Source organism: Canariomyces notabilis (assembly GCF_033297395.1).
Source record: "Canariomyces notabilis strain CBS 508.74 unplaced genomic scaffold N656scaffold_4, whole genome shotgun sequence".
Classification (NCBI taxonomy): domain Eukaryota; kingdom Fungi; phylum Ascomycota; class Sordariomycetes; order Sordariales; family Chaetomiaceae; genus Canariomyces; species Canariomyces notabilis.
Window position 1 is genome coordinate 765,240 of NW_027041826.1, and position 15,528 is coordinate 780,767.

General features: G+C 55.2%; 6 protein-coding genes across 6 annotated transcripts; 3 read left to right on the forward strand and 3 right to left on the reverse strand.

Moving 5' to 3' along the window:
• Positions 1-1,617: 1,617 nt before the first annotated feature.
• Positions 1,618-3,306, forward strand: N656DRAFT_703471 (DEAD-domain-containing protein; the record flags this gene model as incomplete). The annotated part of the gene is made up of 2 exons (XM_064811100.1): positions 1,618-2,183; positions 2,247-3,306. 2 exons carry the CDS (start codon positions 1,618-1,620, stop codon positions 3,304-3,306), a joined length of 1,626 nt encoding a protein of 541 aa, XP_064672750.1.
• Positions 3,307-3,393: 87 nt separating this feature from the next.
• Positions 3,394-4,763, reverse strand: N656DRAFT_776268 (uncharacterized protein). Its single transcript, XM_064814603.1, has one exon. It carries the CDS (start codon positions 4,657-4,659, stop codon positions 3,484-3,486), a length of 1,176 nt encoding a protein of 391 aa, XP_064672751.1. The 5' UTR covers positions 4,660-4,763; the 3' UTR covers positions 3,394-3,483.
• Positions 4,764-5,157: 394 nt separating this feature from the next.
• On the forward strand, positions 5,158-6,309 carry N656DRAFT_704058 (thymine dioxygenase; the record flags this gene model as incomplete). The annotated part of the gene is made up of 3 exons (XM_064811147.1): positions 5,158-5,199; positions 5,253-6,109; positions 6,177-6,309. The coding sequence occupies 3 exons, from the start codon at positions 5,158-5,160 to the stop codon at positions 6,307-6,309; spliced, it is 1,032 nt and encodes a 343-aa protein (XP_064672752.1).
• Positions 6,310-6,782: 473 nt separating this feature from the next.
• On the forward strand, positions 6,783-7,890 carry N656DRAFT_486286 (uncharacterized protein). Its single transcript, XM_064809816.1, has one exon. It carries the CDS (start codon positions 6,867-6,869, stop codon positions 7,776-7,778), a length of 912 nt encoding a protein of 303 aa, XP_064672753.1. The 5' UTR covers positions 6,783-6,866; the 3' UTR covers positions 7,779-7,890.
• On the reverse strand, positions 7,891-10,009 carry N656DRAFT_486401 (Aminomethyltransferase folate-binding domain-containing protein). The gene is made up of 2 exons (XM_064809817.1): positions 9,757-10,009; positions 7,891-9,663 (listed from the first exon to the last, which is right to left on the reverse strand). Exons 1-2 carry the CDS (start codon positions 9,773-9,775, stop codon positions 8,171-8,173), a joined length of 1,512 nt encoding a protein of 503 aa, XP_064672754.1. The 5' UTR covers positions 9,776-10,009; the 3' UTR covers positions 7,891-8,170.
• Positions 10,010-12,921: 2,912 nt separating this feature from the next.
• On the reverse strand, positions 12,922-13,776 carry N656DRAFT_787734 (uncharacterized protein; the record flags this gene model as incomplete). The annotated part of the gene is made up of 1 exon (XM_064816633.1): positions 12,922-13,776. The coding sequence occupies one exon, from the start codon at positions 13,774-13,776 to the stop codon at positions 12,922-12,924; it is 855 nt and encodes a 284-aa protein (XP_064672755.1).
• Positions 13,777-15,528: the final 1,752 nt, after the last annotated feature.

Genomic DNA, 15,528 nt, shown 5'->3' on the forward strand with positions numbered 1-15,528 from the left:
CTCTCTGTGTTCCCCACCTCACTCACTCCAGCGATTGCTTCGGGACCGGCCAATACGATGGGACGGGGCAAGTAGTCAGGGGTCCTGCTGCGGCCCTGAAAGGCGGGTCCCGAACTGAGAATCGCTTTCCCCAAGCTTGGGTTGGTGGGCCTCTGCGGAGCAGCAGATGCAATAACAGATCAACATCAATCTGCAAACAACAAGTCGAATGATGAGTGCCCTTGTCAGAACGAGGGAGTGGTTTACCGTAGTGTAATTATTATGTTGAAACAGGATGATAGGACAGCTCAGAGAACGGGCGGCTGCTGCGACATAGAACGCTCGAGAGCCAAATTACGAGCACGGGCAAGCAAGCCAACAGACAGCCTGAGTGTACTTCGCAAATGGTATCTCACTTGAAAGCAAATCCAAGAGTGCACAGGGAGGCTCTGATGGCGACAAAGTTTAAAAGGATTCGGGGTTCCTAGGATCCGAGGCATTTGCTGCTGCAACTCTGCAAGGGATTGGAGAGCCGCTGTGGAGGGGGGTTAACACACTCGCGCCACAACTGCTCCTTGGCCGGTAATACTGTGCAGGCCGGGCTCTGCACTGTCAATGTCCACTGATGGCCATAGTACTAGAAGTGGCAGGCCAGCTTTCCTTTTGCTAGGCTGATGTGAGCTTTCACAGAAATTGAGATAATCCAGTCTCTAAGGTTGCATCTACACTAAAGCATCTGTACTGTGTCGGGCTCCGGCGGCCTAAACCCGAGCCATGATTCTGCTGACTGCAGAACAGCACCTCTGGCATTCGAGGTCTTAAAGAGTTGAGTGTGTTGGTCATGATGTGGACAACAAGGCTTACTCCGTGTATGTACAGTACGTATAGGGCCCGGTACACCACTAATGTGAGCGATTAAGCGGTTGAACCTCCAGTCGAGCTCACTAGATCGGAGGTTCTCAGATGAGGTACGCTTGACTGAACTGGTTCCACTGACAGCAACTCTATGTAGCTTTGCTCCCTTTCCTCATGCGATGATTGCAGGATCAGAATGTGAGTGGAGGAACCTAGTGCTGCAAGTTGCCACAGTGCCACCGAGCTCTGCGACAATCACTTTGATGTTGGCAGTTTTGCTCGGATTCACACAGCCAGCGCCTATGAAAACGGCCGAGAGGGAGAACACATTTTCCAAGCGCCCGTTTAGCGCTTCGACTGCTGTTAAGCGCTGTGGCCTGCGGCTTTCGTCGGAGTCCAGAGGACGCTAGCACCGTTTGAGCTCGGTGGGTCTCGGCTGTTAAACCGATTCGGTGCTGTAAATTACAAACCTTACAGGAATCGTTACACCTTCACCTTGTACATACCTTACATACGTACATACATACAGTACTTCGTATGTATCCTGTAACGTACCCGAGATACTGTACTTCGTAATTTACACTGAGTGATTGACCCCACACTTTTTCCGCTTGGCATCGCTAACACCTCTAAAATTTTCGAGAGCAGACAGAGCAACAGAATTGGAATTGTCTGATGAGAGCCTCTCGAACCGTTAACTAGCGACACCTGAAGGGGGACTCTCACTGCAGGGAAAATCTGTGCCAAGCTGTAGGGGCTTTCCAAAGAATAGCAAAGTTAGCCATGCCATCAGTCGCCCCTGCAAAGGCAAGGCTGGGAGACGGGCTGGTGCAAGATGAGAGCTCACAGTCAGATGCAGTCTCAGTCTCAACAGATGCAGGCTCAGATTCAGACTCACTAGACAGTGTGAGCCCTAGGAAGCGACGCCGCGCCTCCCCACCCAATGCTTCTGATGATGAGGGACCCAAGATCATCAAGTCTTCATTCAATGTGCCCTCCCGCATCAAACGCACCAAGCTCCAACCCGAAAACAAGGCCGAGGCCGCCCGGTCTCTCGAATCTAGGCCCGACCCAGCGGCCGCATCACGGGTCACGGCCCCTACCGATGCCAATACCACGTTCGACTCGCTCGGCGTCCGGCCATGGCTAGTACAGTCGCTGGCCAACATGGCCATCAAGCGGCCGACAGCAATTCAGAGGGAGAGCATTCCCATGCTGCTGAAGGGAAGAGACTGCATCGGCGGGAGCAGAACTGGCTCCGGCAAGACGGTGGCTTTCACCGTCCCCATTCTCCAGAAGTGGGCTGAAAACCCTTCCGCCATCTTCGGAGTGATCCTGACCCCAACTCGGTGAGTGACCGGCCCTTGGAATAGCCCAGCCAGCGTGCTGCAAGCTAACGTTGAATGCGGCAGCGAGCTTGCTCTCCAGATATATGAGCAAGTCAAGGCTATATCTTCGCCACACTCCTTCAAAGCCATTCTGGTTACGGGTGGTTCGGATATGCGGCCACAGGCCATCGCCCTGGCCCAGCGGCCGCACCTTGTCATCGCCACTCCAGGCCGCCTAGCCGACCATATCCGAACATCGGGCGAAGACACGATATGCGGGCTCAAGCGGGTCCGCTTTGTTGTCCTCGACGAAGCCGACAGGCTGCTGGCAGCAAACGGTCCTGGGAGTATGCTCCCAGACGTGGAGGAGTGTCTGGGTGCGCTGCCGCCCCCGGCCGAGCGGCAGACGCTTCTCTTCACGGCGACCATCACTCCTGAGGTCATGGCACTGAAGAGCATGCCCCGGCAGCCCGGGCGGGAACCGGTCTTTGTTTGTGAGGTTGACACGGAGAAGCTGGCCATCCCAACGACGCTGAACCAGATGCATCTCCAAGTGCCCGTCACGCACCGTGAGCACTATCTGCACATGTTGCTGCTCACGCCGGCCAACGTCGACAAGTCCATCATCATCTTCTGCAACCGTACATCGACGGCCGACTTTCTGCACCACCTCCTCCGCCTGCTCGAGCACCGCGTGACGGCACTGCATTCCAAGCTGCCTCAGCGCCAGAGGATAGACAACCTCGGCCGCTTCCGTGCCTCGGCCGCGCGAATCTTGGTGGCAACCGACGTTGCCGCCAGAGGTCTGGATATTCCTGAGGTCAAACTAGTCATCAATTACGACATCCCCCGCGACCCAGACGATTACATTCACCGCGTGGGTCGTACGGCGCGTGCAGGCCGCAAGGGAGACGCCATCACTTTTGTGGGGCAGCGAGACGTCGACCTCGTGCTGGCTATCGAACAGCGTGTGGGCAGGCAGATGGAGGCTTGGGCGGAGGAGGGAGTCAACCTGGAGGCACGAGTCCTGAGAGACGCATTGAAACTGGTCGGAGAGAAGAAGCGGGAAGCGTTATTGGAGGTGGAAGAACAGAGGGAAGTAGGAGGGAAGAGGAAGAGGGGAAAGCAGAAGCTCAGGGTGTGATGTGTGCCCAAAAGGTGTTTGGTAAGTCCTTGCGGGCTGTGTCGTCGCATCATCATCCACAGATGAATGTTACTAACTTTCCAGTGGTTCCTGTTCTTGTGCATATCATAGAACATGGTGTCAAACGACCCGAGGCGTCCGGCACAATGTACAGACATTGCCCGCAAAGTCTAGCTTCTACTCTTCGTATAACCTCAGGACTCTGACAGCATTACCTCCCATGACCATCTCGGCCTCCTCGCTGCCCTCCCCCAAAGCCCTCCCGACCGCATCCGCATTCAGTCTAACACTCTCCCACTCACCGTCCTCGGCTCCTTTCGGGCCCCCGAGCGGCGGGAAGAAAGGGTGGTCGGTGCCGAACATCAACCTCGCCGCCCCTTCCTTACCCCCGCCACTTGCTTCAATGGCCGCCTTCAATCCAACCTCTGAATACACCACAGCATCCAAATAGACTTGCTCCCTCAAGACATCCCACACCGTCCGCCTCCGGTCACCTTGCTCTCTGACAGCTCCAGCAAATTTGGCATCATGCAAAAGACAACTCTCGATCCTCCCGGCTAGGAAGGGCAGCGTGCCGCCAGAATGGGCTAGAATCATTCTTAGCCCCGGCACCGCGTCGAACACACCAGCCAGGTACATCCTTGCGACGGCAATGGTCGTCTCCATAGGGAAACCCAGCGCCAGGGGCAGGACATGGCCATAGTCTGCCTTTCCAAAGACTGAGTTTGGCAGGCCATAATGCGGGTGCAAGAAGACCGGCAGGTTGGCATCTGCGAGGGCAGCGAACATGGGGAGCATGGCCGGGTCGTCCAGCCCCGAGCCTAAGCCTGAGGTGCCGAGAATGATGCCCCGGCAGTGGCGGAACGAAGGAAGAGCGGTGGTGATGAAGGAGAGGATGGCTTCCAGTGGGGAGGTCAGTGGCAGCGAGGCGAAGAAATACAGTCGTCCTGGGTGGGCGCCGCACATTTCTTCGAAACTGGCGTTGATGGACCGTGCAATCGACACGGCTTCGTTGGCGGGGAGGAAGTCCAGCCAGGGATTGGCCAGGGAGAGGACAGAGATGGAGATGTTGTGTGTGTCCATGAATGAGATCTTCTGGGAAAGGGAGGTGAAGTGTCTGGTCAGGGGCCGGCCAGGGAGAATCGTTCCCGGGGCATTGGCGTCGCCGCTGCCTGTGGCTTTCTCAAGGGCGGGTACTTCAGCTTCGAGAAGGACTAGGCGCGGATCTGGCGAGGATGGGAACGTTCGCACAAGGGGGATCGAGGCCCGTGAGCTGAGCATCGAGATGTACTCTGGAGGGTACATGTGCGTGTGAATGTCCACCACGGGCGTCTGGGGCTTGGGTGTTGCCATCTTGAAGTCCGATTGCCTTCCAGGATCGATCAGACCGTCGGTTTTCGAAGAGGTGAGACGGGAGGGTGGAATACCGGTACCTGCTGCACGGTGCTTGCTTGCTTGGGTGTCACAGAATGGACAATCAAGGGGAAGGGATCGAAGGTTTGGTGCCAAGCCGGCATCCACCCCACAGTTCCCACTTGCCGCTTGCACAGACCCACCACAGTTATCGCTCCGGCGGGGTCGTTATCGGTGATACCGCAGAGGGAGTGGGGTCGTTGTATCACGATAGGAAGGTCTATCATAGGGAGATCTGTGAGAGCCCGACCTGGTTTGCTATCGACCTTCTCCAAGGCGGCTGCTGGTCATTGGGTGCTGTGCGCCCGATGGATATTATATCAGGCCATCTCAGAGTGTTGCTGGGTCTGCCACAGCGCGAGTCCCGGTGAACGCTACGCAAATCCATACCAGCATTCCTTGCTCTTGCTGGACGACTCACTCTAATATATCTGCAAGATGGAAAAGTCAGCCGTGGAGGGCGATGGGCTTCTTATTCCGGTATGGACCCTCACTCAGTCGAGGAGTCGTAAGCCAATAGCTGACGCGCACAGCTCATTGACTTTTCAAATTTCCTCCACGGCGACGAAGCCCAGAAGCTTGAGACGGCCAAAGCTATCCTCACGGGCTTCCAAACTGCCGGCTTCATCTACCTCAGTAACATTCCGATCACCCCGTCCACCCGTGCCCATGTCTTCGATGTCTCGACCAGGTTCTTCAAACTGCCTTCTGAATCCAAAAACTCGCTCGCCTGGACCACCCCCGAGGCCAACCGGGGCTACTCAGCCCCAGGTCGCGAGAAAGCCACTCAGCTGACTGACCCCAAGGAGGTCGAGGCTCAGCGCCGCTCAGTTCCGGACATCAAAGAGTCATTTGAGATAGGACGCGACAATGACCCAGCCCATCCCAACAACTGGCCGTCCGAATCCGGCGCCGAAGCCGAGGGGCTCGGGCTAGCGGGCTTCCGAGAGACCATGATGGACTTTTTTGACCAGTGCAAGGCGCTGCACGTTGAGGTTATGCGCGCGATTGCGGTAGGCATGTCGCTCCCGCAGAGCTTCTTTGATTCGTTCGTCGACAACGGTGACAACACGTTGCGTCTGCTGCACTACCCAGCCGTACGGAAAGACGTGTTCCAGATCAACCCGGGCCAAGCCCGCGTTGGGGAGCATTCCGACTACGGCTCCATCACCCTGTTGTTCCAGGACGAGAAGGGTGGGCTCCAGGTCAAGAGTCCTAACGGCCGCTTTGTCGACGCCCCCCCTATTGAGAACACATGCGTAGTGAATGCTGGGGATTTGCTAGCCAGGTGGAGTAATGATACTATCAAAAGTACGGTGCATAGGGTAGTGGAGCCGCCCAGGAAGGAAGAAGACGGCGGAGATACTTACCCTCCGAGATACAGTATTGCGTGAGTGGCCATAAGAAGAACACTTCTCTCAAAACTTTATATTGGGTGAAAAACTGACACAAAACAGGTACTTTTGCAACCCTAACTTCAAGAGTTTCATTGAGGCCATCCCCGGGACATACGCTACCGAGGCCGACAAGAAGTATGCCGGTATCAACAGCGGAGATTACCTAGTGCAGAGGTTGACGGCTACGTATTGAAGATTGGGCGAACCTCCTTTTGTTAACTATGTTGTGGTGCAATCTTATCTCCCCAGTTCCCCGAGCCCGTTGTTATCGACAACCGAAACCCGGCACAGGACGTCTACACTGGACGTCTACACAGATTTGAGTTCTCTGAGATAGCAACTGTAGTAACTTTTCAGGGCGCAGTACTCCTTTCCTCGACGATTCTGTGGTCAATGAGCAAAGACGGACAAGGTTCTCAACCGCAGAGTGATATCCTTTCACAGCACACAAGACAAGTCTATAGCGGACTAGTCCTATGGATGTGTATTGTCCTTTCGAACCATGGCTTTCGACCGCTGGTTGTATTGTACATACCTAATCCGTACTTGTACAATACATTGTAAAGCCGTCAAGTATTCCAGAGACGGATACTGTAGCTTACTCCGGCGCATCCTGTTAGTGGTGCCGGATACGCCCCTCTCAGAAGTGGGGCTCCCGATATCAATTCACGGCTCACTGAGCGTTTTCTCGCGAGTTAACCATCTCCCAACTTTCATCAAACACAACAAAACAAAAAAGAAACACAAGATATGCCTGAACAAGACCTTGTCGAATACGCCCGCGACGCCGCAAGTCGCGGCGACGACTTGTTTGCGCTCCTCGCGACCGATGCCACAGCGTCGGAAGCCGACATCCGCAGAGCATTCCGGCGCAAGGCGCTCACAGCGCACCCTGACAAGGCCGGTGACGCCTACGACCCGGCTCTTTACGAGCGTCTGGAGCGCGCACGCGATGTGCTTCTCACCCCGGCAGCCCGCGAGGCCTACGACAATGGCATGCGCGCCGCTCTACGAAAGAAGATGGAGTTGGAGCAGATGTCCCTCAAGAGGCGGCAGCTAGTCGAAGACCTAGAGCGGAGGGAAGAGATGGCCAAGCGCGCCAAGACTATGAGCACGCAGACCCCTGACCCGGAGCGTGCTGCCATGGCCGCGAGGGGAAGGGCCAAGCTGGAAGAGATGAGGCGGCTGAGAGAGGAGGCTGAGAAGCGGGAAAGGCTCGCGAGGGAGAAGGAGGCCGCCGTGACATCAGGAGGTGAACCAAAAAAGGTTGGGGAAGGTCAAAACGGCCAGATTACATCTACGCAGACCAGTGAGGACTACGATGAACGCATTGCTGAGCTTGAGAAACGTCTCAAGGAGAAGCAGCAGCGTAGGGCCGAGAAGGAACAGCGCAAGGCAGAGAAGAAGTCAAAGAAGGCTGGGACGCCGCCGGCGGCCCCGTCCCCAGAAAGGGAGACCTCCAACAATCCTCCACCACCTCCCACTGCCACAGGACTTCAGGCTGACGAAGACAAGATCTCCACGCCCGCACAATCTGCAGACAATCCCCCCAAGGCTGCCGGTTTTGCGTCTACTTTGGCAAGACTTCGCGCTGCCCAGGCGAAGAAAGACGAGGAGAAGAGGAGAAAAGCACCGGGAGAAGCTGCGACAGCAGGAGCATGATTGTGTTGTGCATGCCAGATAGACCTATGATACCCTACTAATAGAATCGTCCAGTAGATCGTCCAGCAGACAACCTCAAGTGAATTCAATCCATTATATGATATTGCGACCCTGAGAAGCCAGCTTCATTACACAGTAGTCATTATGGCATCTAAGGGGGGACGGCAATAGAGGATCAGTTTCCCGGCCAAGATGCATACAAGATAAATAGTTGGACACACAATGAGTTAGGCTTCTCAGTCAGTCCCCGAATTGTCATCATGAAGATGCCTATCGCATCTCAGAGAATAGGCATGAAGTCCCGACGGTGTATTACGCAAAATATTTGTACACGCAGCACAAGTCGCACTTCACGGGGGTCAACGGCAAGTTGGGCCTGGAAAGCGCGTCGCTCAATGAGAGCCCTCCTTGTCTCTCAACCTTGCCCTCAACCAGTCAGGCACAAACGCCTTCACCTTAACCTCCCGCCGCTTCCCTTCCCCTTCTCCATCCCCTAGCGCTACGACAAACTCATCGCCGGCATCAAAGCCCGTTCCTCCCGGCTCCCCAGGCAGCACAAGATCAGTCATAATCTCCAACCTACACAGCGCTAGCCCCAAATTCCCGACGCCCTTCAACCACTTGCCAGCACTCCGCCCCTTTTTCCCCACCCGCCCGATGCTCGCCTCGCAGGGTACCATCTCGGCCGTCACCTCGTTGTTGTTGCCCGTGGCGGGGGCGGGGCGGTACTCCAACCGGTCGGGCGGCCCGCCGTCGCCGTCGCCGCCGTACAAAAGACAGGGCAGGACGCGCTTGCGCACCACGCCGCGGTGCTCGGTCCGGATGGTCAGCTCCTGGCCGACGTAGCACCCCTTGCGGAAGTCGACGCCGCCCATCACGTCGACGTTGCTCTCGTGTGGCAGCGCCTGCTCGCGGAGCAGCTCGGCTTGGCCCTCGGGCACGCCAAAGAGGTAGCGTCGGAGGAGGTAGCTTTCTTCGGGGACTTGGGGGGGGAGGAGAGAAAGGCCAGGCAGATCTGGGGAGGGATTCTGTGAGGGGGACAGGTTGATGATGCGATGGCCCAGGCCCGGAGCGCGGGTGTCTTGCATGATGATTACGGCCGGGTTGTGGGTGCTGTTGCTGTTGCTGGTGGTGGTAGTGGCGGTGAGGGTATTGCTGTTGCTGGCGTCATCGTCCCATGCGTGCCATACGCTACCCTCGGCCTCGTCCAGCACGCGCACGTCAAACTTGGCGCGCAGCTTGTAGCGCTTGATGTGCTTCTGCAAGCGCTCCGCCTCGGAAGCGTCCACTTCGATGAGGAAGCTACTGCGGGGGTCCTTCCGAACATCCGGGTAGACAAAGACGTCGTGCAGGATGCGGCCCTGGGCGGTCAGGAAGGCGGCGTAGAAGCCCGCATCGGTGCGCACGTGCTGGTCGGAGCCGCTGGTGAAGACGTTGGCCGTGATCACGCCCTGCAGATATTTTGCTGCATCCGGGCCCGAGATGGAAATTAGCTTGCGCGACGTGAGCGATGCGAGGCCGGACCGGGACGGCGCCGTGGGAGCGGCATGGCGGGTCACGGAGCCGGAGAAGGCGCGGCGGGTGTGGTGCTGCTGCTGAGCTGCTTGGGCCCGAGGTCCCTGCTGTGTAAAACAGCACCTCCGGCAGACGAATACGCTCGGTCTGAAAAGCCTCCGTGCCGGCTGCATTGAATTGAGACGGTACGCAATCTGAAGAGACCTGGACCTGGCTTGAGCTGGGTGGAAGATTGCTTTCGGCCGCGTATGCCGGGATGAATTTGCGTATTTCGTGCTCCGTGACGTCGATGCTGCATTCCGATCAGTCCGTCTCGGCAGCAACAGTCTTGCCGATCGGAAAAAGCGGTTCTTTGTAGGGCCGAGATGATCTGTGCGGCCAGCTTTCATCAGTACGACTACGCTACGGAGTTAACTAGCGCAAAGCTTCTTTCATATCGGCTCTAACCACAACCCCGACATACCTACGGATACGGGGTACATATTGATTTCGCAGTCCTCTTCCTATAGTCGGAAGGCGAGGCATCTGAGCTTCGACGGGGCCATGTCAACCCGCGATCCGCTAGGTAGGTGACCATTATCATCTATCAGTAGTGTGTATAGCCAAAAAAACTTGGGTATGCCAGTCCATTATCATCGTTCCTATCTATTCTCCAAAGTACTTTCCACCCGCTAACTCCGGGAGGTCCAGCTAAGGTACATGGCAGACAAACTGCGTGGTCCTTTGCTCCGAACAGTTCCGCAACCCGGCGGAGGCCGGCTCGCCTTGTCAGTTGACTCAGACCAAAGAGCCATTAGCACTTCCACTTGCCTACCCGATGTTAGAAAAACTTGGGTGCGCCAATTTGCAACTCATCGATCAGCGTGACCGTGCTTGAGGAAAAATCCGGCTGGATTAATCAGACAAGAGTCACCTGGATGTAGACACCTCAGGGATGCGGTTGTGGTTGTATGTATGTACACTATGTACCACTGCCTCGATCTGTTAAGAGGGGTAGTCCAGAGGCCGATTTTTGGGTGCAAAAATTTGCCTGCACTAACAGCCACACTGGGTGGGAACCTTTGAAAACCAGGTTGGGTGGGCCCGAAGATACCGGCCGTTTCCCTCCTTGGAGGAGCGCTGCCGATGACACGCCGCGCAGAGAAGACTTCGCATCCAACAGGGATTTGGGGGACACAGGTCTCTGAGACACTGAGCACCGGGCCACGCTTGGTTTACTGACGATTATCCTACTATACTACGAATACTGCGCTCATGTTCTAACCCTCGTTTTCCTTATCTGCTTCTCAGACAAAGCGAGATAACGAATACTCTGATGGCGGTCAACTGACGGCCCTGCTGTCTCACCCAAAACTCAGTATCCGCGTCCCGGTGATGCACACGAAACTCCGGGGAAGGGGGCTTGTGCCGGCGGTGCTACCCTCCCGGCCCCAGTGCCGAGCTCCCAGTTGGCCAAGACGTGTACCACGTGGGAGGTCATTGAGCTCTCTCTGAGTCCCGTACTGGCTCTTCAACAAGTCAATCCCGCACAAGCAAATTGATGAATCTTGGTGGAAGACGGATTTGCTGGCATCTGCACTTGTTAGGCTGCGAGGAGTGTTGCTGATCAGTGATCCATGTAATGCTATTGCACACCTGCGAGTAGCTCCCATATCATGAAGTACCCAGGCCGCGAACTCCGCATCGCCTCGTTTTACCGAACATCTAAGGCATGGCCACGATTTTGGCTGAGGCGGTCTGCAGTGGTTTCGAAACAAGCGGTAGGATGATTTACAGCAAATCTAAGGCTATTGCTGCTGCCCCTCAACTTACAAAATCGTGCCGGCCCAGCATCGCCAGGCTCGATACTAGTATCGAAGGATGTAACTTAGTTCCGTCAGCGGATTACGTGTAACTTATCCCCATTTCCCGATATGGGCATTGACTGCAATTTCCAGATATCTGGGACCAAGGCGTTGTTGGCTGTTGCTGACGGCCCCTGCACTGACATTCGTCAAGACGTGCAACGATATCTCAGCCACCTTAGGCAGCATCTGAAGTTGCATCAGACAAGTGCCCAGAAGCGGGTGAGAGTGAAGATGCCAAGGCGTCCAGCAAATCGCTCCAGAGAAATTTAGGCCCCAGTATTTTCTCACTGCAATTCTCATGCAGGCATGACACTCAGGACGCAGTTGCGCAGTCATCGTGTTAGGTTGCGGTGAGAACAACGATCCGCTCGACTGCCAACAAAGCGATTTCATGCAAAGCCGGAACCCAACAGTACAGTACCTATTGTGCCTACCTTACCTTCTGCCTGAGAATCAAAAGTCTCCAAGGAATGTATGTGCGATTGCACCCAACAAGAAACAACAAATGGCCAACTCAGTCTTGGCCCACTGCCGAGTGCAACAAGTTAAAAAAAAGAGTTGAAACGGCCCTCGACCTCTTCTCTCAAACCAGCTCCGCCGCAATCGAGGCCCCGACGCCGCAAAGAGAAACGGCCCCTTCCCTTCCCCCACATAAACACCAGAATATGAAGGGAAATTACTGATGATGAACCATGGCGTGCACGCGGCATCGTAAAGTGACAATTCAAGCCAAGGCAAGACACTCAAAGTAAGTCATGCTGCGCCAGCCACACAACACACACACACATGCTGTCGCAATCTCAACAACACCTCCCCCCTGCCGCTCTGTCCGTAAGGGAAAATGAGTACGTGGACTGTTCTTTCGAAAATCCCGTGGGATCCCTTTCGCGCCGTCATCCACGTAATAAGCGAAAGCGATGCGAGCGAACCAAATCGACAAGGAACCTCTACGGCCAAAGCCATTCCTTTGGTCAATCTATGTAGTCAGTCTGGCAGCCGTACGGACGAAAGAGAACTCCTTTCTTTCCCCCACAATATCGTTGTCCTGGTCGCCAGGTACAGTAAGAAAACCAGAGCGAGAAGGAAAAGGTCTTTGGGTCCAAAGAGGTACCTAAACTTGATATTCGCACCCCGGGGTGGGTGTCCTCAGATTTTGGTGTGTGAATCATACCGCTCACTCGGAACCGATCTCCTTGCACCATTTTGCCAAGCCTTCGAGCTCCCGCCTTCCGATCCTCGGCCGTCTCGGGTGATTGGCATCACGAACGAGCGAGGCAAGACATATGATGTCAATTGAGACTCTGGAGTATCAGCCAGGAATCAGCAACGATGGATGGCAAGATTATGTTGATAACAATGTTTGTTATTTCCATTTCCTGTTTGGAAGGTACTAGCTACCTCAGTTTCCCCCTCACCCTAGCTGCTGCTCACTCAACCTTGCGCACATCTGTGTGTGCGAGGGAGCGAAGGAGCTTTGCTGGGTAAATTGTATCATGATACAAGACCAATTGTTACATTCCTCCCATGGTCCAGGGCCAGTTCCCTCTAGAGTATCGCTCCGCGATATCATATTCCAGTATTGAGCGGTGACGGAAAAGGAAATGTGTAGAATAGATAGCCGGGCAATGACACCGAATATTTCGTATACAACCCAAGGAAAAGATAAACTTTTTTTCGCTGCCAGAGTGCCAAATCGCTTGGTATCATTCAAAGCAGAAAACGCCGCCCATGCAGAAGGAAGAGCAGTATCGCGAAACAAAAACAGTCGAGATAAGCCCCTTCTAGAAGACTGATATCCCGGGAAGCAGTCTTGCCGGATTTCGTGGTGGGAGGTAGAATCCCTCTTCATAGAAGGCTGTCTTGTCTTCCAAGTCTGCTGTGGCTGTTTTTGTTGCACTGCTCCCCATCTGCTTCTCCTCAAATGCCGGCAGGAGTGTTGTAGGCGGTGATGGGGGCATCGGCTCGTCTTCTGTAGAGCCATCCGAATCGTCTTCCAGCTCGGGCGGCGAGTCAAGCACCGACGCCGAGTGCGACGGGCTTCGTTGTAACGCAAGGTGCTCGTAGTCCTCCTCATCGTCCATATCGTAGTCATCGTCGTAGCCGTAAACCTTGGTTGTGGTCGCTGTTGGAGGCAGCAGGCCATGTGAAGGTATCCTCCTCAAGGGAACGGCATCGGCCATGTCGAGGTCCTCGTCCTCCTCGTCAAAGTCCATTTCTGAATCCGAGTCGTCAGAGTCGGACTCGGCGTCCTCGGCCTGCCAATCTTGCTCGGGCTCCTCGACGATTGTGTCGGCCCACTGGATGTGCCGCTCCTCGGTCGCGGGCGAAGCGCCGCGGACCGATTGGTTGAACCATGATTCTTGTTCCCTCTCGGCGTCGGCGAGCTCCAGCATCAGCGAGTCAAGCAGGTTGGCGTGCCCGACCAGGAGGCGGAGGTTATGGTCGGGCCGGGAAGCCTCCGAGGAGAGCTTGGCCCGGGCCTTGTGTGCAAGGAAGTAGGTTTGCGCGATTGACATCTTCCGGGTTGGTCTAAGCCCGTAGGGTGAAGCGGAAGCTGGGGAGGGTGCCGGCGAGGAGCTCAATGGCCTCGGCTGTTGTGTTCTTCTTGTTGTTGTGATGGGGAGAGGAGAAGACATTTTTGCGAGGCGGATGACAGCAGGCTTCCAAATATTTGCTGCCTTTTGCTTTGACAATTTCTTTTTGCGCCTGTGAGTCAAGGCACCGATTCCGATCGCGGAAAAGTCCGGTTGGGCTGGCTCAGAGGGTGTGGATGCAACACGGAGTGGGGTGCGGTTTGCGATCTGTAGGCCAAATCAAACCGGGGTTGGGAGCTTGGGTGAGAATCTGCTACAGTTCCCAGCGCAAGACCACAGTTCCTTCTTGTTACCAAGAGGGAAATAGCATTTGTGTGTAAGATGAAAAACTCCAGACTGGCGGAGACAAGGTCGAGTGGTGGTTGATTCTGGTCGAGGACGAAAAGGATGGCTTATGCCCGGGAGAGGGCGGCCCCAAGTCCTTTTGTAACTAGGACTGATCCCTTGACCGTCTTGTTGGCGTTCTCGGCTCCGTCCAAGACACCGCGGGTCACCAGTACAAGGTTGCTGTATCATCCGCAGCAGCTGACAAAAACCGAGAGTCCGATCTCCACCCCCGGCCCGCCCTTAGGCCTCTGCATAATTACCCTTGCAGGTTAGAGAAACGAGGTCTTTGACCGCGCCCTGCGCCGCCCCTCTCACTGCGAAAACAGACGGGACTCGAGACGCGGCGGCGGTGAGGCACCATGGAGACTTTTCCGCCTTGTTACCAGGCATTCGACCGCATCCATCGCCCGTTCAAGGCCGCCTCTGCGAGCCATGGCTGCCATGCCAAATCTACCTGACGCAACGCATGTCGAATCATTTTTGGTGCGACGCCTGCCATCTCTTGTTGCGTTGCTGATTGATTGTTGGCACGAAATTTACGAGCCTGTTTCGGCCAACGTCGCCAGTCCTCCGTACCTGAGCCTCTGAGCCGAGCGGAGTTATGCTCTCTCGCCTAACACCGTTGCTAACAAATGAGCACGGTCGGCGGATTGATTGGTTGGACTCGGGGAACTCTCCGAATGACTCTACACTACGAAAGTACACGTACCTACGGTCCTACGCAAAGTGATTTGGACCCGCTCGGTCCTTAGGACGTGGAATCTCCGACTTCCAGCCCGGATTTTTAAGCAACAAATTCCCTAGCGAACTGTAGAAGATATGTATCCGGCCAAATGGTCGCGGCATGGAGCGGTACTAGTAGTCTCCATATCACGCTTTCGTCTTCTGTGGGCTTCCGTCCGCATGGAGGGTTATCTAAGCAACAGCCCTGCAACCATCAATTGATGAAATGTCCTCATCTCCCTGATTACTATTGTGTCAGTCCTTGATGCATCCCTTGATTTCTAATTTCCCGCATTGGTTGGAAAATATGTCATTTTGTTGCGGTAAGCGCAATTTTACTCTTGCCAATGCGCGCAGTTTATCTGGCTCATCAGCTCGTTTGGGCACCAAGCGTCGCAAGCAACTTGTCAAGAGTCTTCGGCGAGGTGCGTCACGGACACATCATCTCATTGCAGCAATGCCTTGCTGGGTGTCGTTTTCGCACATTGGCACGCGACAGCGGTACGGATCTGCTGGACACCCAAGGGCAATCGTCCGGATTCCCGCGTCCATTTCGATGCTGGTAACTAGGTAGGTAACGTTAATGTTAATTACCTTGGGCAGACTGCATTCCGCATCATGACATTCGTGGTGATTAGTGTAGGTATGCATGGCATATTGATCGAATAACCGCACCGCCCCCTTGCGGATGAGATTATCGAATGCGAAAAATCTCTTTGAGCTACCGGCGGTGTGGGATCAATG